General features: G+C 35.0%; 5 protein-coding genes and 1 pseudogene across 9 annotated transcripts; 5 read left to right on the top strand and 1 right to left on the bottom strand.

The window, feature by feature from the left end:
- Positions 1 to 86: 86 nt before the first annotated feature.
- LOC104713320 (pyrophosphate--fructose 6-phosphate 1-phosphotransferase subunit alpha 2) lies at positions 87 to 4,510 on the bottom strand. The gene is made up of 18 exons (XM_010430418.3): positions 4,227 to 4,510; positions 3,591 to 3,763; positions 3,387 to 3,499; positions 3,178 to 3,252; positions 2,973 to 3,086; positions 2,779 to 2,846; positions 2,572 to 2,655; positions 2,386 to 2,439; positions 2,082 to 2,162; positions 1,899 to 1,992; positions 1,734 to 1,807; positions 1,538 to 1,648; positions 1,409 to 1,453; positions 1,274 to 1,330; positions 1,072 to 1,176; positions 870 to 986; positions 650 to 753; positions 87 to 561 (listed from the first exon to the last, which is right to left on the bottom strand). The coding sequence occupies exons 1-18, from the start codon at positions 4,314 to 4,316 to the stop codon at positions 267 to 269; spliced, it is 1,854 nt and encodes a 617-aa protein (XP_010428720.1). The 5' UTR covers positions 4,317 to 4,510; the 3' UTR covers positions 87 to 266.
- A 1,201-nt stretch (positions 4,511 to 5,711) lies between these two features.
- On the top strand, positions 5,712 to 6,117 carry LOC104713321 (calvin cycle protein CP12-3, chloroplastic pseudogene; annotated as a pseudogene).
- A 1,481-nt stretch (positions 6,118 to 7,598) lies between these two features.
- On the top strand, positions 7,599 to 9,291 carry LOC104713322 (chlorophyll a-b binding protein 7, chloroplastic). Of its 4 annotated transcripts, none has more exons than XM_010430419.3 (6): positions 7,599 to 7,817; positions 7,897 to 8,063; positions 8,143 to 8,289; positions 8,464 to 8,596; positions 8,718 to 8,810; positions 8,887 to 9,291. In XM_010430419.3, exons 1-6 carry the CDS (start codon positions 7,674 to 7,676, stop codon positions 9,187 to 9,189), a joined length of 987 nt encoding a protein of 328 aa, XP_010428721.1. In that variant the 5' UTR covers positions 7,599 to 7,673; the 3' UTR covers positions 9,190 to 9,291. The 4 variants fall into 4 exon arrangements, with proteins under 4 accessions (XP_010428721.1, XP_087322941.1, XP_087322942.1 ...); XM_087466815.1 differs by having other exon boundaries at positions 7,615 to 7,817; positions 8,109 to 8,289; XM_087466816.1 differs by having other exon boundaries at positions 7,615 to 7,817; positions 8,136 to 8,289.
- A 6,135-nt stretch (positions 9,292 to 15,426) lies between these two features.
- On the top strand, positions 15,427 to 20,605 carry LOC104713324 (squamosa promoter-binding-like protein 16). Of its 2 annotated transcripts, XM_087466818.1 has the most exons (12): positions 15,683 to 15,860; positions 15,939 to 16,050; positions 16,200 to 16,794; positions 16,887 to 17,083; positions 17,186 to 18,006; positions 18,094 to 18,168; positions 18,262 to 18,369; positions 18,458 to 18,569; positions 18,658 to 18,793; positions 18,877 to 19,021; positions 19,117 to 19,698; positions 19,776 to 20,605. In XM_087466818.1, exons 3-12 carry the CDS (start codon positions 16,250 to 16,252, stop codon positions 20,181 to 20,183), a joined length of 3,129 nt encoding a protein of 1,042 aa, XP_087322944.1. In that variant the 5' UTR covers positions 15,683 to 15,860; positions 15,939 to 16,050; positions 16,200 to 16,249; the 3' UTR covers positions 20,184 to 20,605. The 2 variants fall into 2 exon arrangements, with proteins under 2 accessions (XP_010428722.2, XP_087322944.1); XM_010430420.3 differs by having other exon boundaries at positions 15,427 to 16,050.
- A 2,057-nt stretch (positions 20,606 to 22,662) lies between these two features.
- On the top strand, positions 22,663 to 24,250 carry LOC104713325 (protein RGF1 INDUCIBLE TRANSCRIPTION FACTOR 1). The gene is made up of 4 exons (XM_010430421.3): positions 22,663 to 22,971; positions 23,075 to 23,281; positions 23,366 to 23,581; positions 23,677 to 24,250. The coding sequence occupies exons 1-4, from the start codon at positions 22,969 to 22,971 to the stop codon at positions 23,995 to 23,997; spliced, it is 747 nt and encodes a 248-aa protein (XP_010428723.1). The 5' UTR covers positions 22,663 to 22,968; the 3' UTR covers positions 23,998 to 24,250.
- A 724-nt stretch (positions 24,251 to 24,974) lies between these two features.
- LOC147939223 (S-protein homolog 3-like) lies at positions 24,975 to 25,691 on the top strand. Its single transcript, XM_087466819.1, has one exon. The coding sequence runs from the start codon at positions 25,016 to 25,018 to the stop codon at positions 25,502 to 25,504; it is 489 nt and encodes a 162-aa protein (XP_087322945.1). The 5' UTR covers positions 24,975 to 25,015; the 3' UTR covers positions 25,505 to 25,691.
- The last annotated feature ends 2,054 nt before the right edge of the window (positions 25,692 to 27,745 follow it).

The following is a 27,745-nucleotide window of genomic DNA, read 5'->3' on the forward strand; positions in this document are numbered from 1 at the left end:
AGTTTCTAAAGTCAAAAGTATACTTGACCAACATTTGTGTAACGCTTCATATACAAAGCAGTATGATCGAAAAGGCCATCAGAAGATTATTCAAAAAAATCCTTAAACTTTGATTATTCTTTTCCTAAACTCAACCATGAACAATAGCGTTACACGTCAGTCAAAAGACGACTTTAATATAGAAAGAGGGAGAGAGGTAATGAGGTTTATGATTAAGTGGATGACCAAATTAAACAAAAAAAACTTGGGGGATATAATAAAAATCTTTAAGCATACTGCTGACCGCTGGTAGAAGAAGATGAGATTGTAGTGAGAACGTCAGTCACCGAAGACATAACACTCAATGCTGCTTTCAAAACATCTTGAGAGCAACCCGGTCTCACTATCGTCCTCACCTGATCAAGATACTCCTGCAGCTTCTTGATTCTTCCCATGTAGTCTTGGTCTTCTACACACAGACTTACCGCTTTTGCATCTGCACCTGGACCATCGTACTGGACAGGTCCTGGGTTTCTGTACATATCTTCCATCAAGAATTTATGCGCGTTTTGTCTCAATAGACTGCAAAATCATTTGACAAATAATTAGTTTGACTTGATTCATTCTAATGGTGTTCTTTATGACAGGTTGATGAGGAACAAAATCTTACTCGTATGCTTTGCCTTTCAAGTCCACTGCAGCTGGATGAATTACAGGTCTACCAATTGAAGTAGACCCAGAATTTTGGGACCAACGCTTAACCGTCATCATTGCCTAAGGTTATACAGAGAAAGAGATTAGGGTCAGTAAAACTGAAACTTGCAGTCAGCAAGAACAAACACTTACAAAACAAAAGTTCCATCATATAAACAAGTGAGACAAAACTCAACTGAGATAGGTGCAGCCCCGCATTTCCATTTGTTTACAGGACTCTTCAGGTTAGTCACTGTTGCCATGTAACCATTCAAACCAGCTGCGAGGATGTGGTAACATACATGCCCAAGAACCTGCATCAAAGTTATGATCAATGGTGTGAGTATCCAAAATATGAAAGTTGCAACAGCAAATGTAGAGATGATAGAAATTACATACATAGGCATAGTCACAATCGAATTTTGATGGAAGTGATCCACGAGCTTGGTAGCCAAAAAAGTGGCAGATGGCGTTGAATTTCTTCCCCTTGTATGTCCCTTCTTTCTGTCATTTTCCAAAATTAGTGTTAGGGGAAAGATTGATTTCGTATCAATGAAAGACTTGCATATTCAAGCAAGGTGAAAAAAAATGTGCAACTTACCAAACGCTTGTTCATTTCAGTCTCCACAAGATAAGCTAGAAGTTTCTCTGTCTCAATCTAGGGACGATAGCAAATAAAAAATTAGATTTCCAAGTTTTTATAGCACAGTAGCTCCATTATATTCGTTCTTCTTACCTGGGATAGCTGAGCAGAATCATCAGACTCGGGATGGAGAAGAAGCTGCAGCAATAGACAACAAATTTATAAGTATGCTTTTACATGTGAGGAAAACAACAAAAAAAGTTCCATGCCAAAGGTTATAACCTGTTTCTTAATGAATGGGGGCAAAAACTCAAACAAAGCAGATGACCAAGGTGACAGCTGAGAAGAAATCTTATCAGTATGCACACCCTCTTTGAGCAGTCCATGAATTTCCTGCATACGTACAATGTTTCTGTAAGTATCAGGAAAAATAGTTTTTCAAATGAGATATAATTGCTTGCCAGTACTGAATCATTACCTTCAACAGAGCATAGAGTTCAGGGATACTCTCAACGAGCCCTTCAGGAATTAGGATAACTCCATGATTTTTGTCTGGTACAAATAATCGGTTTATCAATAGAGTTAATAGATAAGCAAAAGACATCACTACCAAAATAGCACAAACTCGTTATAATTATGAGACCTTGTTCTGCTCTTGCTTGAACAGCATCACATATTTGTTTTGTGATGTCAAATATTGTGAGCTTAGATGCTGTAACCTCCTCACCCAGTATCACCTGAGACAATCGCATCACAAGCAAATGAGAAACTAGAGACAGCATTGCCAACAAAATCGATTATAGATATTCAGAAATTGCACGAATACCATGTTTGGATGGGACTGAAGTGTACACTCGAGAGCAACATGTGAATGCTTCCGACCCATGAGACGGACGAAGTAATAATACTGGCAATAAAGAAGAAAATATAATATTATTATTCAAAGAAAATTGGATCACAGAATCATAAAAGAACCCAACTTAATGAACTTCACATTATAACCAGAAGAACTATATCAATATGAATACGAAATTCATTAAGATGCGGCTAGACTGAACATTTCAATGGTGTTGAGTGTCCTAGCAAAGCTTTCTAAAACATAATAACGACCAGAAAGAATTAACATTTACCTTCTCTGCTGAAAGGGCATCAGTGCAGATATTGCTAATGAGCTGAGAATTCACCTGTACACGATAAAATAACATTAGCATAAATAATGAGTAAAAGGTTACTCATCTGAAACGATTGGCGAGGGTAAGGAAATAATGTTGGTTACAAAACCTACAAATAAAAGAACCCGAATGAAGGACAGTTACCTTGCATGTGGTGTCGAAACCAACGTTTGCTTCCACAAACTGATTCTTGAGGTCTCCATTGATAGTGACCGGAACACCAACTACCTGAAACATATTGGTAAATTATGCTGTTAAGGAACGCTACAGTAATAAAGTGCAACTGTCACTAAAATGTTCATCATTACAAGATCAGACAAAGAAAGAGAAGAACTAGGGGAAAACTAGGACCTTTGTTGGGCATTTTGCTTCAGCGAAAAACTCAGCAAGGTGAGCAGCATCAGTGTTTGATGTTACACCTAACACATATAAATTATTGATTTAGAAAATACTGTGATGAACGTCAACAATACGATTTACGACATTTGAAGTACATTGGATACTATCATAACAGACATCCAAAAAAAAAGAAGAAAACTATGTACCTCCAATGATAACAAGGCCATCCAATTTCAAATCAGTGCAAGCTTTCAGTGCAGCATTAACTTGCTCGGTTGTTCTAATCTGATCCTTGGTTCTTCCAAGCAAATCAAAGCCACCTATACAACATTCATATAAATACAATCAGTCAGAAAGCAATAAAGATAAAATCCTGAATTATAATTACAACGTCATTATCAAACAACCAACCTTGGTTTTTGTAGGTTTGGAGGACATCATCAGTAATCTCCAGGGTCTTTTGGGCAAATAGACCTTCAGAACCACCTGTAGACGTATTACCAAAGTTTCTGATTAATGAGCACGCACATATCAATACAGAAGCAAGATGCGACTTTATAGCAAACAATGACGTTACAGAACAAGAAAACCAATTAACTGAAGAAAAAAACAGGACTTACCCAAAAATCCAAGCAAAGTGTTCTCCACATTGTGCACTTTGAGAGCCTCGTAAAGACCCCAAACAACATTGTGGCCACCAGGAGCCTGCCTTCCAGAAAACACAATTCCGACCCTACAATAATAATAAAAAACTAGCTCAAACCAACAACATAGCCGCAGAGCAAGAATTACAGAGAACAAAATATATGCAGATGCATGCAGACCTCTTGGCTGGATGCTCGGTAATGATCTGAGCATCAGGAACATTAGCAGTTGCCCTGAGGAAGTGAGCCAAAGGCTGGCCTAGAGAATGAGGGAAAGCACGGGCAATGATATGAGCATCAGCGGCCTTTGCTACAGTGGTTCCATCACCAAGTTCCACACGTACAGTAGTTCCCTGTAATGTAAATCAAATCAAGAACAAAAGCAACTACAATTAAAATACATTATCAAAACACAAATCCGGAAAATCACATTCAATTCAATCATTACAAGTCACAGTGTTATTACTCAATCGAGGTAGTTCACGTTGATTGGCAATTCTACCTACCACACTAAACTGAAATATTAAATCAGACCGAAAACTCAAACGGACTAGTATAAGGGGATCCAAAACCCTAGATCACGATCATAACAACGGTGAAAACAGATCTGCATGAACGGAACCAACATTGCAAGTTCCTCAAGTGTAAAAAAAATCACAATAAACAAGTCGAAGGATTCGAAATTATACACGAAGTGACGAAACTGTGAGAAAACGAAACAACGTAAGAGATAAATTTAATGAAATACATAGAGATCGAATACATTGAAGACAGTAACAACAGCGAGAAGCAAGAGATCTAAAGGAGGAAACGAACCTGGAGACAAGGAGGAAGCTCGGGGTGGTACTGAGATCGGAGTTGTTGAAGAGGAGAGAGTTCTCTGGGGATTCCGAAATCTGAATCCATGGGTGATAACTTTTTTTTTTTTAGGTTTTTGTGAGAAAAATTAGGTTGGTGAGAGAGTGTCAGAGGTAATCGGAGAATTCCAGAGAGAAAGCTTTTTTTTTTCTTTGGTCCGTCAAAAAGTATTTATATATAGTGTGCGCCGTGAGGAAGGGACTTGGCGATACGATCAACCAAACAGCCAAAATTTGGTCTTCAATTTTTTCAGCTTCAGTCCACGCTTTTTACCCCTAGTTTTCCTTGGATATTACGAGATTGCCACCGGACGGAAATACCCTTGGCGTACCTTTTCGGTTTGTTAAATGCCACTTTAATTAAAAAAAAATAGATTAATGCCCGGATTGTCTAACATTATGGTTTAGTATTCAATTTGTTATGGGTTTATATAATTTTAGACCGGCAAAATTACAATCGTAAGTGTATGTAATTTAAAAGTTTGGTTTTGAGTTAAGGTTTATAAATGCGGTTAGCTTTTGGTTTAGTTCGTGTTGACAATTCCCACCTAAATGAGACCAAACTCCTAATTAAATTAAAAAAGGGGGAGTGAAAGAGTACCAACTGACCAAAGGATAGGTGAAGGGTAAATACGGAAATAGCGTGAAGCAAATCAAATGGAAACATTGGAGAATATAGCATTCGATACAGGGAATATACCTTTAGGTAATATTGTAATTACGAGGAAGGAATAAAGGCAAACATACAAGGAAACGAAACGACTCGTCTCGTTCCCTCTTCCCCAAGTATTGCCTGGAAAAAAAACCTACCCAGAGAAATAAATCTATCTTTTGTACCAATGTTTATATTTTAGTAATTTATGCACATGGTTTTTATTAAAAAAAAAAAAAAAAAGTTGATGTATTTGATTATATATTTCTTTTGACCTGATTTGGGCTTTTAAGGTTTTATATTTACATGGCCCACAATTTTTTTTATATTAAGACATCTAGTAACTGGATTTCATCATCATGTCATGATCGTTGATGTTTTGGTACTCAAATTACATGTAACACTAACATGGCAAAAAAAGAAACGGTAAACACAAGCTTATTATTATTGGTATGCTCATATAAGCTTAGTTTGATACAAGTACAACCTCAACAAACGTAAACTTATACGATGTGAGTATATACTTAAAACGTAACATCATGATATAACAACGGCACCCCTCAAGTTTGTTTGGTGAACACCTAAAACAACAAAAGGAGTAGGTAAAAAGGGGTCAAATGTTTGATGAGTGTAGCTTGGATAATGCCACAACTATAATAAATGACGTGGCAAATAGAACAATATTGATTGGATGGGTCTATTTGTAATTTCCAAATCTATAGTCAACATGCCCAAATAAATAATTAGGAGTTATGAGAAAGAAGACGAGAAACGAAATCAAAATTCACAGAGATGATGATGATGTCGGCGGCGGCGAGCCACGTAAGAGTGTTGTTTCCGTTACACCAGCAGCGACGGTCTATCTCAACCGGATCAGAGATTTTCCGACTGACTCAAACAGAACCGAGGCGTATCAAGCTGACGATTGCAACGACTGCGACTGCGAAGTACAAGGGGACGAAGATTAGAGAAGAGAAGCTATCGGAGATGATAGAGGAGAAAGTGAAAGAAGCGACGGAGGTTTGTGACGCGGACGAGAGATCAGAGGAGTGTAGAGGTCGCGTGGGACGAAGTTGAAGAGGTGAGTCAAGCCAGATCAGATCTAAAGATCAAACTGAAGCTACTGAACCAGGATCCTCTCGAGAGTTCCTGTCAAGAGAATCCTAAGACCGACGAATGTCTAATCTACGAAGATTAAGAGATTAGTATTTGGTGGTGTTATTAATAATTGTATTGTATCTTTAGAACAGACTGATTCTGATTAGTAAAAAAAATCTCAATCCTTCCATTGAAACGTCTATGTTCATTGGGTTCAAAACACACCGCTTTGGAGCAATGTTTTCAAAACCGGACCGGACCGGCAGTCGAACCACGTTAACCCGCGAACCGGCATCATGTCCGGGTTGGGTTAATATCAAAACCCAAAAGAAATTGAACCGGTAAAAAACCATATCAACCCGCCAAAAATCCAAAAACCGGTGAACCATTAAACTGGATAAAACTGGGTTCTACTTTTTTTTGTAAATTTGAGTACAATTAATTTAATTAATTACCTTTTCTAATTTCTTCTTAGCAAATCAGCAATAGTAGAGTTTCTTAGAGAATGAAGATTGCATGTTCTACACTCTTATTATCTTATTGCTTTTAGATTTGAATTTCTAAAATATTTTACTAGTACTGGTTATACTTTGAGTTTGTTACAGTCAATGTTTTTAAAACCGGACCGGTAACTGAATCGGGAAAGCTTATGGGTCATGAGTCAACATGGTTCGACCGGGATCGATCGGGTTCAATTGATTTTGATGATACTTTTATAAATAATAGGTATGAATAGGATTTCTATTTTTTCAATGATTATAACTATGATATAATTGGATATGCCAAATAAAATACTTCAATAATCATAATGTTTTTAAAAAATCTTAAAAAGTAATAAATTCAAAGTGTAACAAACTCAAAGTGTAACCAGTACTAATAAAATATTTTAGAAATTCAAACAATAAGAGAATAAGAGTGTAGAACATTTAATCTTCATTCTCTAAGAAACCCTACTATTGCTAATTTGCTAAGAAGAAAACTAGAAAATGTAATTAATTAAATTAATTGCACTTATTTTTTCAAAAAAAAAGTAGAACCCGGTTTTATCCGGTTTAATGGTTCACCGGTTTTTGGTTTTTTGGCGGGTTGATATGGTTTTTTACCGGTTCAATTTCTTTTGGGTTTTGATATTAACCCAACTCGGACATGTTGCCGGTTTGCGGGTTAACGTGGTTCGACCGCCGGTCCGGTCCGGTTTTGAAAACATTGGTTACAGTTTGAGTTTATTACTTTTTAATGTTTTTTAAAAACATTATGATTATTGAATTATTTTATTTGGTATATCCAATTATATCATAGTTATAATCATTGAAAAAAAATAGAAGACATATCCATACCTATTATTTATAAAAATATCATCAAAATCAATTGAACCCGGTTGACCCCGGTCGAACCATATTGACTCATGACCCAGAAGCTTTCCCGGTTCAGTTACCGGTCCGGTTTTAAAAACATTTGGAATGAAACGGCATCGTTTTTTAGAAATCTAACGACTAGGCCTGTTAATTGAAATAATTGGGCCTATATATGGACTAGCCCAAGACCGGGTTTGTAAAAGAACTGGCTAATATCAAGACACGTGGACTGGGTCATTAACAGTGGAAATTGTGAGACCGCTTATCACAAGTCTTGGTTGATTCAAGAAGACAAGAACCCATGGCTCTGTTTCAAGAGAAGCTGTCACTTTCCTCAACTTATTCGTCGTTTCATTCTCTTCCGAGGATACTCGTTCCCAAGCCTCTTAGTAGCAGAGTCGCCGTGACAAGGTCCCGTTCGATTTGCAGAGCTTCGTGGCAAGAGGTTTGTGGTTCAATTTTATCTTCTCACTAGTAATCATCATCCTCGGTTTTATTATTTTAACTTTTCCTGCTTTTTTTAGCTCGCCGGAGTATTGGTTTTCTCGGCGATACCGTTCACGGCGGTTAAAGCAATCGCGAACAGCTCATTGGGAGAATCTTTGCGGCGGAGATTGGAAGAGAAAAAGAAGGAAGCCGTTGAGAATTCTTCAAGATTCAAAGCTAAAGCTCAGAAAGCTAGAACCGACAGGTATATTAAATATTGTGACTGATAAATATTTTGTTTCATCATCAGAAAGTTTTTTGGTTTGTTCTTTGTAAGTGTGCAGCAAGTGGTATGGAGAAGAACGTCCCCGTTGGTTTGGTCCAATCCCATATGATTATCCTCCATACCTTACAGGAGAACTTCCAGGGGATTATGGTTTCGACATTGCTGGACTTGGCAAGGATCGTTTGACTTTTGATAACTACTTCAAGTGAGTCTTCTCTTTTATAAACTTTTAACCTTGTTCTGTTATAGTTATAGAACTTAGAAGCTAACTGTGATTGTGTTGTGCCTCATCCCTCATGATTACTTGTTTGTTCTTTGAGCTTTGTTTTTTGATAAATTCATAAATAGTAGTTAAGTGATCCTACCACTTGTTTTGCAGCTTTGAAATACTTCATGCTCGTTGGGCCATGCTTGCAGCGTTGGGTGCTCTGATCCCTGAAATATTTGATCTCACGGGAGCTTTCCATTTTGCTGAACCCGTATGGTGGCGAGTCGGTTACTCGAAGCTTCAGGTTTCTTTCAGTAATTTAGCTCTCTTTTTTTTCAAACATCTTTCACCATCATCTAGTCATCTACTATCAAATTTCTAGTCATTAGCATGACCAAGAAGAGGACGCCTTTGTTTTTCACCAGGGAGAAACGTTGGACTACCTGGGCATTCCAGGGCTGCACTTAGCTGGAAGCCAAGGTGTCATTGTAATCGCCATTTGTCAAGTGCTCTTGATGGTAATACATTTACGACATCAAACACGCATTTGCTTCACATCATACATTCCTTTAACAAAAGCCTTAATGCATACAGGTAGGACCGGAATACGCAAGATACTGTGGCATTGAGGCCTTAGAGCCACTGGGAATATACTTGCCAGGGGACATAAACTACCCCGGAGGGACGCTTTTTGATCCCTTGAACCTCTCTGAGGACCCGGTAGCTTTTGAAGATCTTAAGGTTAAAGAGATTAAAAACGGGAGACTAGCTATGGTCGCGTGGCTTGGATTCTATTCACAGGCTGCTTTCACTGGAAAAGGTCCTGTTCAAAATCTTGTTGACTATGTCTCTGATCCCTTACATAACAATCTGGTAGCCATGCTTCTTCAGACATGATGAGTCTACTATGTATGTACATATGTCAAAAAGACAATGCGTGTATATGTTTAATACCATATGTTACTTAGTACATGAAGAGTAATTCACATTATTTTGCTATATCCTAGAAGTATAACTATAACCAACACTTATCTATTTCTAAATACTAAATCCTGTAATTTGCAACTTGAGGAATTTGAAAATGTTGATATATTATAGGTTCATAAGACGACGATATACGTGTTCCGGTATTGTGGATTGTGAAACGAGTGATCACTAGTAGTCTAGTATAATGGGATATTTTTATTCCCTCTTTTGTAAGTTGAAGCGCATCGTTATCACTTGTTACAACTATATACTGCAAACACGTTTTATATATGGTATAGTCTCTTATTAAATTGGGGCGTTGGAGTCCAAAATAAAAGGAAGATGATGATGACTCACGAGTCATGATCATGACCAAGACATTCTATTAGTTTTTTTTTATGCTCTTTACAACTCACTCGATATCAAACCTATGTAGAATTTAACTAATGTTTTTCCTTTAAAAAGTTTCAAGATTCTATTATTCTATAGACTATAGTTAATTTGCACATTACACACTTGACAAAAAAAAACAAAACTGTACATGATATTATTGGTTAATATAGTGGAAAACTGTTGTACTCTCGTAGGTAATGCGTAATGACTGCGTGCAGTGAACCATTCTCTAAAAGTCCAATAAAGAATTATCAACTATTGTATTGTGTACTTATACTCAATTTTTTATAATGAAGGATTCCTATATTTTGTTTCTGTAATGAAATTTTCTAGAAATTTAATTAGCGGACTAACTTTAATCGCATTTCTCTTACAGGCTTTTTTTTTTTATTGCTTCTGATGTGTTGTTGTCTTTGGAAAGCTTTCACCATCCCAAGGTATTACTATAATTCATAAAGTATTCATGTATGCATTAATTTGTAAGAAACAAAAACCGATGAGATTTGTTCCTAATTCGTTCCGTCGGTGAATTTTGAAATATATTTTTGGATGTGGTTTTGTTGAGAATTCTCAGATATTGGGAGATATTTTAAAAGAGTCCGACACCTGACTTCTCACGTGACTCGAGGGGGATCCTGAGCAACAGCAAGTGACTTTATTTGTTTATATAATTATATGTATATGCTTTTGCACTCCAACTTCGCTTAACATGACAATATTCCATAGCATATGCAAATATACCATGAGGACCTCAAAATAATAATTATTAAAAACTTCTTTTTTCTTTTTTATAATCGTTTTATCGATGATCATTGGGAAATCATCGTCTAACTCTATAGATTGTTTAGCGGTTAGCAAACCGATTACAACATTATTTGGTTCAAAGTTTATAAAAAAATAAAAAATGTTTATAGATTCAAATTCAATTCTTAACTGAGATCATATCATAGCTCTAATCTTATACACATGTTCTATATATGGACCATGGTTACGTACCAGGCTACTAGCATATGAAATTACGATAGTTTGATTATCTTTATTATATTACCATGAAGTTTCGGACCTGCCAAAACATGATTAAAGTATTTTTCTTCTCTCTATCGTTGATGTTTGAACTCGAAACGTTCAAAACATTTTTAGTCATCAATCGCTGAAACTATCAACTCTAGTTGAATTGCTAGTGTAGTTTGTTTTAGCTATTGTTTTTTTTTTAGTTTGATTTGTTCCGATTTCATGCATTTTACTTAGACTATTTTTTAAGACTTATTGACTGCTTGGCTATTTGTACCAATCATGCATGATAATCCAGATAATTAATTGAATAGCTTCTTGACTTGAGAAAGAGAATTATGCATGTCGATGTAAACAAAAACACTTTGTCCTCAAGTATAGGTCCCAAAGATATTGTGTCGGCCGACAAACTAAATACGCTCTTTAACTAACACATAAGTTAATATTATAACGAAATTATTAGGGGTTTAAGATGAATAATGAGAGCAATCAACTGATTTGAAATTTGTATTATAATATTTTTTTTACTAATTAGGAAACAAAACAGAACTTCTCCACGTTACGTAATCAGACACTAAAAAAAACTCCCAAGATTAACTTAAATCTTTAAAAATATAGAAATCGGAATCGATAGCAACAAACCATATTTGTTTCAAAAAGATTCGTTATCGTTCGGTCGTTCTAAAGTCTAAACCAATTAATCATGAAGAGCTTCTTTTGGCATTACCAAACGTGACATATTCCATCGAGAATTAATAAAACCGATTAAGCTTTCCTAAATATCTTTCGTTGGTTTTGTGATCGCTATTATTATTATCTACAGCCTAATTAACGTGCACGTTCTTCGATCAAGAACACTTCCAATCAAATTTCGGAAATTACGGTGACAATATCTCCATATAGGAAAAACACTAGCAGGATATGTACGCGTCAATAGCTAGCAGTTGACCAACAAAAAAAAAAGAATATAACGTTGGATTTACACCCAAGTCTCATGTCTAGTTTTGGAAAGTGCATGATTCATGGGTAGATTACGGAGGCTTCAACTTGATACAAACGGTGTCGTCACTCGTGATCTCAAATGTTTTATCTTGTAATAGCCACTTATTATAACGAGTACATTGTCACATATAAATGAACTAGATTCGGACCCGCACGGTTAATTTTAAAAACTAAATTTATTAACACATTTATAATTTATTACGTACATGCGGATTATGTTTGTAAACATATTTTTAATAAATGTTATTAACATTCATAATCCAAACTTTTTTGTATCAGTTTAGTATTTGATTTATTTTTAATTCGGTTTAGACAAAAAAATGATCAAATTTGTTTTTGTTATCAGTAAAAACAATTATATTAAAAAATAGTAACAGAAAGATGGTATGTCTAATTTAGGACATAAAATCCATCATGTCCTGTATATGTCTCATAACTATGGTTGATTTTTTTTTTTTTATCTATTATAGAACATAGTTTAATGTTTTTTCTTTTGAATATTTTTTTGACATTTTTGTGTTAGATAAATTGAAAAATATGTTACATAATATATTGGAAGCATTAATTTATTTTAATTCTAACATGATCCTGGATTTTGATTTTTGAAAATTTTTAATCTCATCTTATTCCTCCTTCCATCCCGTTTCCGTCCCATTATTCTTTTATCATTTCCTCAAAATCATGTTCCTACATATTTAGCACACAAACACGTAATAGTTTGATTCAAAACAAAATAAAGTATTTGATGAAGAAAAATAATTTATTTGAAACATTCAGTTAATAGAATCACACATACATGCCGTGTCAGTTGACATTCTTTTATCTCTTGTTTTGTACATACTTATGCTAGATAAGCTGAAGAAAGAAAACATATTTAAAATACTGTTGTTTTACTTTAGTTGTAACATGTTTTTGGATCCGCACATTTATGCATTGATAAAATGATAAGTTATAAGTAGTTTTAAACGTATGTATATCTTAATTCAGTATCCAAGATTTAAACATACTGTATATATGTAATACATATGTTTGAAATCATAATATAAAATCATAAATATTGTTTATAGATATCTCACAATATATAACCAAATTATATTTTTATACATATATACAATTTTGTATTTAATTGCTCGATTTTAATAGATACCGATTTAAATTATTTCTATAAACATTTAGATGATTTTGTATATTAGGTAACATCATAATTTCTTGTTTCCGGATATATCTCAAAATAGAAAATCAAATTAAATAAGTTTACATATATACAATTTCGAAATTAATTGCCCAAATTAAACATATACATAAATATCAAAATTATTGTTTCCTTAAATTGTTTACGCAAAACTACTTACCTTTTTTGAATTTTATTGCAGATGCTTGTTTCGATTCTGTTTGGATACGGGAGTATGAAAAACAGCTCTGAACAGTTAATACATGATCCGAACAGAATTAATCCAGGGCATATAGGATCCGTGCATTTTTATTATCAAATTTACTTTAAGAAAAATACTTAGGTTCACCCCTAGGGGTGAACCTCTCCCCTAGGGGTGAACTCCTCTTCTCTCAGCCAATCAGAATCTTCCATCTAATATTTTATTTCAAAAATAAATTTAAATTAAATTAAAAAGCAAACTAAATTAAGGAAACAAATTATGTATACTTTTAATTAAGGAAAGTTAAATATTGGCTTGGTTTAGATTTTTACACTTAGAATAAAATTATGTCGGTTTGGGTTTACAAATGAAGTGGTTAGGGTTTAGATTTTACAATTAAAACGAAATTATATGTCGGTTTGGGTTTACAAATGAGGTGATTAGGGTTTAGATTTTACAATTAGAACGAAATTATATGTCGGTTTGGGTTCACAAATGAGATAGTTAGGGTTTAGATTTTACAAGTAGAACAAAATAATATGTCGGTTTGGGTTCACAAATGAGATGTTAGGGTTTAGATTTCACAATTAGAACGAAATTATATGTCGGTTTGGGTTCACAAATAAGATGGTTAGGGTTTAGATTTTATAAGTAGAACGAAATTATATACGGTTTGGGTTCACAAATGAGATGGTTAGGGTTTAGATTTTATATATGTCGGTTTGGGTTTATTAAAGTGCGGTTTAAGTTTTTTAATTTTATAATAATGTATAAAGATTTTATTGCCTTATTTTATTAGGGGGTGAATGGAGAGGTTCACCCCTAGGGGTGAACCCAAGTATTGTTCTTACTTTAATATCCCTTTTGTATTGTATGTTTTTTAATTTATTCAGGGTTATTTTATGTCATATATTTCAGGATTCATTTTGCCTTATAAATAATGCTTCCCTTTTAATAGTATGGATAAATATTTATGACTTTAATTGTTTTCTTTGTTGGATACTAGTAAAAAAGATATTTGGTAAGAAACTTTTACAAAAGGTTAATTGTTGTTTTGATAGTACAAACTTGTGACCAATGCTTTTCGTACAAATAATATTTTTCAAATTCACGGTGAATGAATATGTAAACAAAAAGGTTGAGAAAAAAAGAGAAAAGAGAAGAGGTAGTACACAAGAAATGAAAGTAATAAAAGAGTAAAGTACAAAGCTCTCTATCTATATCAATCTACGAATGGGTTTGTCAGTATTCTCCAATCAAAATTGACATCTACCTTTCCGTACCAAATACAGCTGTTTCTCCACTTTTTAATCTATTACATGTAGTACGTATCTTAATTTACATTCACACAATCTTATGCATATACTTCCATCACAGAAGAGAAAGAGAGAGATATAAGCAGCAAAAAAGTTAAAACTTGATACGAAGAAAAAGGATTTACGAATTATCTTAACTTGATAAAAAGGCTAAAAAGGGACTATTCTCGTGTTCGGATGTGTCACGCGCCGTAAGCTAGTTGTTGCGTTGCATGCCGCGTAAAGAGACAGACTCACGCGACATAAATCCGTACATGAGAGAGATCGATCTCTTGTCTAAATTTAAAGAAGGGGCTGTTTCGTAATTTTGTGAAAGTAAAAAAGGATAATTATGTCTTTGTAATATCGACAGGTTTTTGGGTGGAATGGGAACGGTTTGGTGTGTGTTTTTAGCCTTTTAGGCCTTTTTTACCTTCCGTTATTGTGACGCCGACTTCCCCCAAACGCGGACGCGTTTTTTGATTTATGGTTTACTTATTAGTGTGTCTAATTACTACTACATGTAGTAGTAGGCTTTAAAATCTAAAAACTGATAACTCCCAAATCCCAATTTATACGTTCATTTATCTATATAGCGTGATTCGCGTTACCGACCTAGCTTGACTGTGTGTAATAGAATACAACTGTGACTTTGTGTTGATTCGTTTGACATTTCGTTTACCTATATAGAGATTTGTCCATATCAAAGTAGACACACATTTTCGGGTCCAAATACTCTTTTTTTTTTTTTTGTGTGTGTACGAAATCTCTTTCTTCTGTATCGTTCTAGTATATTTGTCTCTACTTTTAGTTGATAAGTGCACATTGTTGAATTATTATTTATAAGAAAACAAAGCATTTTGTTTTTATCTAAAATACTGCTCAACTCTATCTACACGTAAAAACGATAATGAATACTACTTGGGTGGACATAGGATAGTCAAAATACTCAATAGGTTGTATTCCTTATATTGAAATGAAGCTGAGTACTATTGAATTTTTTTTTTTTTTTTTTTGGTTTCCTGATGACGTATCAAACTATTGACGAATAGTATATATTATCGTTAATGAAAGAGAGACTAATAATAAAACATGCTTATACTCAAAATGTTTGATAGGAAAATTGAAAAATTTCAAAATTTCAAATCGTGAATACTCAATAGTAGTGAATAGAGATGATGAATAATACAAATTTTGTATTATTGGAAATGTATTTTCATATATTATTGTTTTTTTTTTTTCCTTTGTTTTTTTTTCTCTGTAAATAATGAAGTATCTTGGATCCTTCATTTTTTTTTTCCGCGAGACTGTTACAGAAAAGACCTCTTGTTCGATCCGAATTTACAATTTGTGCCACCGCCGAACAAAATAAGAAAAAAAGTTTCGTAAAAGGTTAGGAGTTGAAGACTAGAGAGAGAGAGAAAGAGAAAACAAGGAAAGAGTCTCAAAAAAAAGAAGAGAAAGAACACAAATTTGAGAGGGAAACACAACAAGGAAGAAAGCCCTCGATTCTCAATCGATTTTTCAGGTCGAAAATTTCGGAAGATTCGATTTTGGAAGTTGCCTCAAATCTGAACAAAGTCTCTGTTTTTTTTTTTTGTCTTAGATTCGATTTTCGGAAAAAGGTACTTTTCTTTTTTTCGTTTGAAGCTCCGATTCCAAAATCAGAAATTCGTGTAACACACAAGTACGATTGAGAGCAGAGGAGTTATGCTCAGGTAACAGAGTCGGTTCATTTTCCCCTTTTTTTTTTCAAATTTACGAAATTTATGTTCATCTGATCTCTCTCTCTCTTCTATTTTCGGATAAAAGAGATCCCTTTTTTATTTTCAAAATCCCTTAATTCTCGTTTGTTGAATTTTTGTAGTTTGTGAAAGGTGAAGAAAAAAAAAAGAGTCGAGTTTTAGAGAGATAGAAATGGATGAGGTAGGTCCTCAAGTAGCTGCTCCGATTTCATTTCACAATCCCATGGGAAAAAAACGAGATCTTTATAATCATCATCAGCCACACTGGCTTGTGCCATCTCAGCAGCCTAAAAATGATTGGAATCCCAATACGTGGGAGTGGGATAGCCAAAGATTTGAAGCTAAACAAGTTGAGGCAGAAGAGCCTCTCCGCCTTGGTAGTAGTAACAATAATACCGGTGGTTTGAGTTACGAGGGAGGAGGAGGAGAAAGAGGGCTTGATTTGAATCTAGCCAGTGGTTTTAACGATTTCGAAGACACGCCGGTGGCTGTAACCAGTTCTCCTCCTAACAAGAAGGTTAAGTCGGGATCTCCGGGAAGGGGCGGCGGAGGAGGAGGAGGAGGAAACTCTCCTAAGTGTCAGGTTGATAATTGTAAAGAAGATCTATCAATTGCTAAGGATTATCATAGAAGACATAAAGTTTGTGAGGTTCATAGCAAAGCTACCAAAGCTCTTGTTGGCAAACAGATGCAGAGGTTTTGCCAACAGTGTAGCAGGTGAAAAGAATCTGACTTTTTTCGATTGTAATCAATCCTTTTTTAGCGAGTGATGATTGAGTTCTTAAAGATTGGAACTTTTTGGTTGTTAGGTTTCATCTGCTCTCTGAGTTTGATGAGGGAAAGAGAAGTTGTAGGCGTAGATTGGCTGGTCATAACAGGCGGAGGAGGAAAACGCAGCCTGAAGAGATTACCTCTCGTGTTGTAGCTCCCGGGAATCGTGATGGTAGTTCTACTAACGCTAATATGGATGTCCTGGCTTTGTTAACAGCTTTAGCTTGTGCACAAGGTACTTTAGGCTTTGCATCACTCTCTCTCTCTCTCTCTCTCTGGTTATTCTGTTTTTAGATGATCCATGTTTTAAAACAAAGTCTGTTTTGTGTTCCTTCAGGTAGGAATGAAGCTAAACCCAACGCGTCTCCAGGAGTGCCTCAAAGAGAACAACTTGTTCAGATACTTAACAAGATCAATGCTTTACCTTTACCTATGGATCTTGTCTCAAAGTTGAACAATATTGGAGTTTTAGCCAGAAAGAGTCCGGATCAACCTTCCGCGATGAACCCTCAAAATGGTTTGGATGGGTGTTCTTCTCCATCTACCATGGATTTACTTGCTGTTCTCTCGTCAACTTTAGGCTCATCTGCACCTGAGACTATAGCATTGTTATCTCAAGGAGGGTTTGGTAACAAAGAAAGCAATGAAAAGACTAAGTTAACTTCTTCTGATCACGGTGCTACTACCAATTTAGAAAAGAGAACTTTGGAGTTTCCTTCTTTTGGGGGAGGAGAGAGGACAAGTAGCAGTAACCATTCTCCTTCTCAGGATTCAGACTCACGCGGTCAGGACACTAGATCGAGCTTATCTCTACAACTATTCACCTCTTCACCAGAGGATGAAAGTCGACCAACAGTTGCATCTTCAACAAAGTATTATTCTTCAGCCAGCAGTAACCCTGTTGATGATAGATCTCCATCATCGTCTCCGGTCATGCAGGAGTTTTTCCCGCTGCAGACTTCTCCTGAAAGCAGGAGGTCTAACAATTACAAAAACACTAGTCCCAGTCCCAGGACCAGTTGTATGCCCCTAGAGCTCTTTGGCGCGTCGATCAGAGGACCTGCTGCAAATCCTAATTTTAATGTTTCCAGGCATCAATCTGGTTATGCCTCATCTGGTTCGGATTATTCTCCTCCCAGCCTAAACTCTGATGCTCAGGTATGCAGCAAGCCCTATTCCCTTAGTAAACTAAATCAAGATCTTAGTAAAGCAGGTCTAAAGCCATTTTTATGGTTTTACAAACAGGACCGCACAGGAAAGATAGTTTTCAAACTACTTGGAAAAGATCCTAGTCAGCTCCCTGGGACATTGCGAACAGAGGTGATTGCTTCTGCGGCATTTCTAACCTTCTAAAACTGTGAAAAAGAAAAATATATATATTAAGTCCTAACAGTTGGCAATTCTTAATTTCAGATCTATAGCTGGCTTTCTAGCATTCCATCAGAAATGGAGAGTTATATCAGGCCTGGTTGTGTTATTTTATCAGTCTATGTGGCAATGTCAGCGTCTGCTTGGGAACAAGTGGGTGAATTTACTGAATGGTCGAATTATTGGTTAACACTATCCGAATTTGCTCTGAGTACTAATGGGTTTTATGTTTTATTTGCAGCTTGAGGAAAACTTGCAGCAACGGGTTAGTTCTTTGGTTCAAGATTCAGATTTTTGGAGTAACACAAGATTTTTGATCAATACAGGAAGACAGCTTGCATCATACAAAGATGGTGAGTGCTCATAGCCTGATACCTCTGTGTCTGTTGGTGCGTATGGTCTGCAAGATAATGACCAAGTCATTTCTATGCAATATTACAGGTAGAATTCGTCTGAGCAAATTTTGGAGAACTTTGAATTCACCAGAGCTGATCACAGTGTCGCCGTTGGCTGTTGTAGCCGGTGAGGAAACAGCTTTGACAGTAAGGGGTAGAAACTTGACTATTGACGGAATGAGGTAAACAATTTTTGTATGGATTTAGCTATTTTTTTTGCATCTTTCTGTCTTTTTCCCTCTAAGCCTTATGGCCAATGCTGCAGTTTTCGTTGCGCGCATATGGGTAACTACGCATCAATGGAAGTAACTGGAACAGAACATAGAAGAACGAAATTTGATGAGTTAAACGTAGGTAGTTTCAAAGTTCAGAGTGCAAGCCCTGTTTCTCTAGGACGCTGTTTCATTGAGGTAAGGACTTTTGAAAATACGAAACTTTAAGTTTCTTAGTAAGTCTTGGTTTCTGGAAGATGTTAGTTTAACAGTTCCTTTTTATGTCAAAACAGGTCGGGAATGGATTCAGAGGTGACAGTTTCCCTTTGATAATAGCCAATGCCAAGATTTGCAAAGAGTTGAATCGCCTTGAAGACGAGTTTCATACAAAAGACGTAATAGAAGAACAAGCACACAACTTAGATCGTCCAAGATCAAGAGAAGAAGTTCTTTGCTTCTTAAATGAGCTCGGTTGGCTATTTCAGAGGAAATGGACATCCAATATTCATGGAGAATCTGACTTTTCTCTTCCCCGCTTCAAATTTTTGCTCATATGCTCGGTTGAGAGAGATTACTGTTCTCTCATAAGAACTCTCCTGGATATGATGGTAGAGAGAAATTTGGGAGAAGACGGTCTGATGAACAAGGAGTCCTTAGATATGCTGGCCGAGAGTCAGCTATTGAACCGCGCTGTCAAAAGGAGAAACACAAAAATGGCTGAAACGCTGATTCATTATTCTGTCAATCCCTCTACTAAAAACTTCATCTTCTTACCTAATATCGCTGGACCTGGCGGTATCACACCTTTGCATTTGGCTGCTTCCACATCTGGTTCTGATGATATGATTGATGTCCTGACTAATGATCCACAAGAGGTACAATTTCTATATTTAGAACCCATCTCTATAGCTTCTTTGTTTTTTCACTAACCCGAGTTTTCACGTTGTTTCAGATTGGGTTGTCTTGCTGGAATTCCCTAGTCGATGCAACCGGGCAGACTCCATTTAGCTATGCTTCAATGAGAAACAACCACAGTTACAACTCCTTGGTGGCTCGTAAACTTGCAGATAAAAGAAACGGTCAAATATCTCTGAACATCGAAAATGGGATCGATCAGATTGGTCTGAGTAAGAGACTAAGCTCAGAGCTCAAGAGATCTTGCAACACGTGTGCAAGTGTCGCTCTAAAGTATCGGAAAAGGGTTTCAGGTTCACATCGTTTCTTCCCAACACCGATCATCCACTCGATGCTTGCTGTTGCTACAGTCTGCGTTTGTGTCTGCGTGTTTATGCACGCTTTCCCTATCGTCAGACAAGGCTCTCACTTCAGTTGGGGAGGTCTTGATTATGGCTCAATCTAAGGTTTGTATAATTAACTGCTGTTAGAAAGAGTTAAAAAATGTGGTGAAGGATCCTGAGAACAGGAGGCAAGTGAGAAAACCCAAAGACATGTGGGAATTTGGTCATTACAGAGAAGGAGATCAAATACGCACTGGTCTTATATGAGCCAGAGAGTACAGAGAAGAAACAGGTTTTGGGGGTCAGCGCAGAGACAGCTTCAACACCCGAGTTTTTTTAATACTTTGGCTAATTATGTTTTTATTCTTGAATCTGTTAATTTCCTTGTACTTAATTACAGTTTTTAGTTTATTCTCTCTTAACAACACAGAAGCTGTGGCTATTTACTGAATCTTGTTTTCTTCCTTGTATCTACTTTGACGATTGTTGTAAACTTGTAATGTAATATCTTTTCTTAATGCTATGTAAAAGTAGTATTTAGCCACTTGCTAAATAAAAGTGAACCACAACGTGTCACGTGAGTTACGTGCGATATTGACTATTATTGTTCAGGTCGGTCAACAGTGCCTTACCCTATCTTCACCTTCTTCCCACAAAATGTCTTAAAAAGTTTCTTTCTTTTTCACTTTTTCAAATACAAACAAAACCAAACAAACAGACCAATAATCGCTTATTGTAGAGTTGAAAAAGAGATAAGAACGTAGAAAGAATCATAAGAAAAAAAAAATATGATTCGTTAACTTTTCTTCCAACATATTGAACAATTGGTGGTTATGTGTAATTTTCTATAGATATCTACTAACTGATTACGTGGATCACACTTCTCTTTTATTCATTCGTTACCATCTTCCGGACGCCAGTCGGGCGGTTAAGGTGCACTTTGCGACTAACAAGAAAATCGAAGATTAAACAAGTATTAATCGGAGACTAGTTTTAGGATTATTTTATTAATTTAATAATAAAATATAAATATATAGTATTAAATATATGTATAATTTTGTTTAGGTTAAAGGAAACATATCAAATAAAATATAAAACTAGATAATATTATCTTTTAAAAATTACGGTTTAACACAAAAAAAGATAATCTTAAAAAGAAGATTTTATGATTTTCATTGAAACTTTGTACATCATTTATTATAAAACATCATAAACTTTTAATTTAAATGTCTAAATAACAAAAATAAATATATTTTATTTATATTTAGATCCAAAAGTAATCAGTATATATAAAACTAAACGGAAAGTAATCGGATTAGATAGGTTATAATCAAATTAGATAGGCATAATTAGATAATTAATATTAGGTAGAGATTAATCATTAATCAAGATGGAGAGGATAGACCTAGCGATTTTACGGGGTGTAATCGGTGCTAGGCAGAGATTTTAAAACAAGAAATAGAATTAACAATGATAATAGCAGATATTCTCTTTTGTCAACTGATAACAGTAAAATATGTTTAAAGAATGATGATAAGATTGAGCTATTCGCAACTGGTAAAATATCTATTAACAAGATACTATGAGAAATGCAATTATATTTTTTATCAGTCGACATAAACTTCAAACAGTGTGAGCCTATAAGAAATCATGTGTGAACAATTTGACACACACGCATAAGCCGTACAGCTAATATAAGATTCGGGACAAATCCTCTTAGTTTTGGCTTTGACCGTAAAAGCTAACAGTTTAGATCACATACAAGACACAACCCTGAAACTGGAAAGCACTTTCACCAAAAGCACTCACTAGATGATAAGAAGACCACTTTAATATATATTTTTTGTTAAATAAAGAAATACTAGTACTATTAGCATTTGGATCACGTGACAAGACGCTTACTAACCTTACGATTATAAAAGAGGTGGCACACGTACGCCGCGACTCAACTTCTCCATCCGACGGTCTAGGATTTGTCATGTGGGTTAACTAGAAAAGGACAAAAGCGTTTGCCACGTTACGCAGAAAAGATTGTCCTCTTAATCCAACGGCTCAGACCAGAATCTACACCAATCCCTCAATTCTGTTCTGTCTCCCCTCGTGTCCGTCGATCCCTCTGGCTCTTCACTTCTAGCCACGTGTTTCTAATGTGACCAGAGGTAATATAATTAGTTCCTTTTACTTCTTTTAATAGTATCCACCCACTCTCGGTTTCTCTCGTATGGCCCGTATTATACCACTAGTTATGTTAATATACTTATATGTGGATATTTATCACAAATGTTGAACGTAACGAATATTATTAAACTGATACAATCAACAAATTTGGTAGAAAATAATATCTTCCTCTTCCTACGTTGGGAGTGATGTAGGACCGAATAAAAATAGTCGGCTAAATTTTGATATTTGTCGCGGACCACGAAATAGTAAAAATGAGATTTATCATCATTTGTGAGGTGAGCAATAATGAGTCAGAATTTTCAAGAATACTACACTTTTTTTTTTGTTTTAGTTCCTTTACTTCTGGGGTCTCGAGAGACCCACACATGTGCACACCAATATACGTGTGTCTCTCCCTGGACTTTAAAAAGCAAAATTAGCAGACACTTATTTTGGCCAAAGGAAAAGTAACTAAAGAAAACTAAAAAATAAACAATTTTTAAAAAGAGGATATTTATATGATTTTCATGTGAATTATAATTAAACTCTGAAAAAATTATATCGGTGGCCGACTTCAAAAAACAAGAAAAACCTCAATTTCTCTTTTAACTATTTGCCGCCGCCGCCTCCTCTAAATCAAAAACATCTCTTCTTAGTCTTTTCAATCTTCTTTTAGGTCAGTTCTTCTTATTCACTCTTCAAGCTGGCTATTGAAAACCTCTATAACAACATATCACAAGACGCTCAATGGTAATTAAATGTTTCTTCTTCTGACTCTCGTTTCTTTCCATAAGAGTTAATGTGTAGATTCTTATATTTCTACCCTTTGAATTTGGTGTTTATAATCTTTTAGGGACCGATGATGAGAGCAGAAGAAGATAACTACAATCTGAGTCCTCCACCATGGCTAATCCCTATGCTAAGAGCAAACTACTTCGTCCCCTGTTCAATCCACGCCGCTTCAAACAAGAGCGAATGCAACATGTTCTGTCTTGACTGCAGCTCCGAAGCCTTTTGCTCTTACTGTTTGTCCAATCACAGAAACCATCGTGTCCTTCAGGTTTGTTTCCATCATATTCAAAAATCATTGTTCTTGTCTTTCCCGTTCAATTCACAGAACGTGGAACTAATATGTTATCCGCAGATACGGAGGTCATCGTACCACAACGTGGTGAGGGTAAACGAGATTCAGAAGTACATAGACATCTCTTGTGTTCAGACTTACATAATCAACAGCGCAAGGATCGTCTTCTTGAACGAACGTCCTCAGCCAAGAATCGGCAAAGGCGTCACCAACACTTGTGAAATCTGTTGCAGAAGCCTTCTTGATTCTTTCCGTTTCTGCTCCCTCGGTTGCAAAGTAATCTCTCTGTTCCCCTGTTTTCCTCTGTTTTCCTCTGTTTATGTTGGAATGACCATATTGACCTTTGTTGTTTGGTGATTTTTTTTTTATAGCTTGGAGGGATGAAGCGAGGAAGGAATGATCCAAGTCTAACCTTCTCTCTGAGAGGGAAGCATGGAAGGGAGTACGAAGGTGAATGGGAGTCTGATGAGGCGACCACACCAACTAAAATACGGAAGACGACGTGTGCTTTCAACCGTCTCATGAGTGGTCTCTCCATCTCCACCGTTAAGTTTGATTACTTGTCCGGAGATCAACGGTCTTCGAGCTCCGGTGATGAGAGCGGTTTTAATCTTTCTCCGGGGACGCCGCCGATTTATAATCACCGGAACTCAAGCAGACGTAAGGGAGTCCCACACCGTGCTCCGTTCTGAAGTTATATAACTTTAAGAGTAACCTAACTATATGTATAAAAATCTAGAAAATGTGGTTGTATACGGTTAGTACTTAGTATTGCTTTTTAACCTTTTGAAGATATATGAATGTAGTATAGTAGTAGTATCATGTCTTGTTTGTTTTTATAAATATAGATACTAGGTTATATACTCAGAAAGGATTGAAATATGTTTTTTTCATATAGTTTTTGGCTGTAAATATACGTTTGAAAAGGATATATGGTTCGTGGTATGCTACTTGTATCGATTCGGTGTATTATCGTCAGTTTCAACTAGGTTACAAATGTTGACTAATTGATTATGAATTTTGACTAATTTCATAAATTCTTTGGAGTGTGTACTATATATGAAGGAAAGAGTATCAAGAAAATAAGTTTGATTGTTAGATAATTTGAAACTTATTTTCTTATTATGATTTGTACTTATAGATAAGTTATATCATGATTTGTACTTACATATAAGTTATATCATTCAATTCAATAGTATAACAACAATAATAACACAATCCTATTCAATCTATTTACATATGGTATCAGAGCAGATTTCAGTAATAAATCTGATACCATATGTAAATAGATTGAATAGGATTGTATTATTATTGTTTGTTATATTATTGAATGGAATGATATAACTTATATATAAAGTACAAATCATAATTAAAAGAATTATATAGAATAATATTTGTTAGTAATACAATATATGAAAAAGAGTAAATAATAGGTGTGATATGATACTCTTTCCTTAATATTATCATTTAAAGTAATTTGTTGATTTTTGGATATGAAATTTGATCTCGATATGAATAGAATAAGAAACAACAAAACTATAATTAGTCAAACAGATAATAATATACTATAAATATATTCTTCTTTGTCAAGGATAGCAGCATACTATTAATATTTGTACTGATCTTTAATTCTATAAATAAAATAAACAGGGACTATAAATATTGTTATCTAGCTTCTGTCAATTCTCATACCAAAGAGGATTAGAAATCATGGCTATCTTCTGTAGTCATCAGTTTTATAAACTGATGATCTACAGTTTTGTTTGTTACGTGTTGGTGTCGTCGTCATTGTTAGCTTTTTCAGATGCTGCATCGGAAGAACCAATCGGGAGAGGTAGACGGTTGTTACCTTTACAAAAGAAAACTGTGATGATCGGTAATATAGTCAGAAACAGAGAGGTTATAAATGTACATTGCAAGTCTTCAGAAGATGACTTGGGATTGCAACACATACGTTACGCTAGTGCATGGTCTTTCAAATTCAGAGTAAATTGGAAAGGCACTACAAAATTTCGCTGCCATATAACGTGGAGGGGAGGTGGTGATCATTGGTTTACAATCTTTAAAGATGGGAGAGACAAATGTGATCTCTGTAAGTGGCAAGTGATTGGAGATGGTGGAAGGGAAGGACCTATGATTCGTACAAGATGGTGGAAAGGAGAAGAAAGTAGGGATGACTCTTTCGATTGGGACAAATAATTTTAATTTCAAAAACGAAGGAAACATATTTACTATTATTATAAGTAACTTAGTGGTTTATATTTAAACTATTGGGTCATTTATCTAAATTTAAATATGGTGTAAAATCTTTTTGAAAGCTGTTGAAAAATGTATAACTAACAATGGCCAATGCTATGCCAACAAATACAACAAATTATTTTCAAAAGTTAACTTATTTAAAACAAATTGTTAATCGGAGAGATGTTAGTCTTTCAAGTCTGTAATTTCCAAGCTTGTAACTATAGACTTTCGTCTATTTGATAAATAAATTTCACATTTCATCAGAGAAACTTTGAGAAAAAAAAACACACACACAATGTCATGACCATAATCATCTTTGTTTTGTGAAACACAACGTTGCAAGCCCACTAACTATCGATAACAAAATTAATCATCTACCTCATAGCCCAATATTAAGCCTTTTTGTGATCGATCTCTATAATTGTTTCAATTAAGTCCTTGAAACAGAGTACATATTACATAACCAATGAGGCTTATTATTTTGTTTGTTCTACTCCCTCTGTTTCCTCTGTTTCATATTAAGTGTCATTTTAGACTGTTACAAAATAAGTGTCACTTTATATTTCCAATGTAGATATTTAGTAAATTTTCTAATTTTATCCCTACTAATTTAATGTATACACCAATAGAAAAAATTGATTAATATATTAATAAGGGTTAAAATAGAAAATTTAATGATTTTTTTAATATGTGTGAGAAACTCTAAAATGACATTTAATATGAAACAGAAGGAGTATGTTTTACCAAAAAAAAATAACAAAAAATATCACATAACCAAGAGTAAGTCCGTGTGCGCACACGAGTCACGACCACGTTATACATAGGATAAACCAGAAATTAGGAAATTTTCTGGCAGGGAACAAAGGCAAACGTGCAAGGAGGTTTATCTAAACAAAACGGTTTAGGTACTATTTTGGTAGCTATCTAATAATTTTGGGATCATTGTACCAATATCTATGTCTATTAAAAAAATCCCATCTTTCCTGATTAGCACGTGATCATCGTCACCAATAGGACAAACATTTCGTTAACACATAAACTAATGTACAATTTCCAGTAGGATATTATACTCTATATTTCATTATTTGAAGCCGTGCAAGAGATTTAAAACTTAGCAACGTGATTGCGTGGCCGTTCTAACAAATACGCACACGTCTAAAACTATATACTTATAAATTTCTTGGTTAACATTTTTATACGTCAGTTTTCACGTCTGTATAAATCATTTGTCGAACAATCTTGAAACGGAAGCAACGAAGAAGTAAATTTATATAACTTCTAAGTTGATTGACTATCTCAGAGACTCAGACCAGTACTATGGCCAATTGCAAAGTTGGAAAACTCTGCAACAAAGCGTGTTTTAACGGAATTCTCTGAAGTTACCTCATTTCCGTTGTAACTAAATGACACATTACGCGTTTAGCAAGCTGATCAAGATTTAAAGACATCTTCAAGTAAAGGACAAAAGAAATTAATGTATTTACTTTCAATCAACTTGACAAATCAATTAAGACTTTCATGAACATTGTATGACACCACAGGAGGTCTCATCTCCAATCAACTAGATTCTAACAATTTCCATAGTCCAACAAAATACTTATCAGTATTTTAAATTACATGTCGTTTAAGGTTTTTTAATACATATTAAGAAAACAACTAAATTTTCTCTTTTATTTTTTCTTTAATATATTTTCTAATTTTTTTTATTCAATACATTAAAATAATTGATAAAATTTGTATTTTTACCAAATATATACATTAAAAATCTAATGTATATAGTAGTTTTTGAGATCGCTATTCATCTCTGAATAATCTCAACATCATGAGGTTCTAACTCATGACATCTATAAATTAAATAGCTCATAGCCTTATAAGAATGAAACCGTAGGTGGTATTTGAGCGTTGTAAAATATGATAGAACGAATAGCTTGTACGTTTGTGCATACATAAATACTATAGCGTCGTTGTATGATCGTTTATTAATTTGACCGTATCATGTAATTATACTTTTGGATTGGGTAATGTAAATGTAGTTGGAAATTGAGTATTAAATATAAATGTAGTTGGTACGTACGTACTAGGTACTATTGGTTACCAAGTCAACGGTTGAACACGTGAATCCTCCTTGCATTTTGCATGGCCTGCGACCTGTTCGACTTTACACAGTTCAATGTAATAATTAAATGCGTACGGTGTTCC

Source organism: Camelina sativa, chromosome 9 (genome assembly GCF_030686135.1).
Source record: "Camelina sativa cultivar CO46 ecotype springtype chromosome 9, ASM3068613v1".
Taxonomy (NCBI): domain Eukaryota; kingdom Viridiplantae; phylum Streptophyta; class Magnoliopsida; order Brassicales; family Brassicaceae; genus Camelina; species Camelina sativa.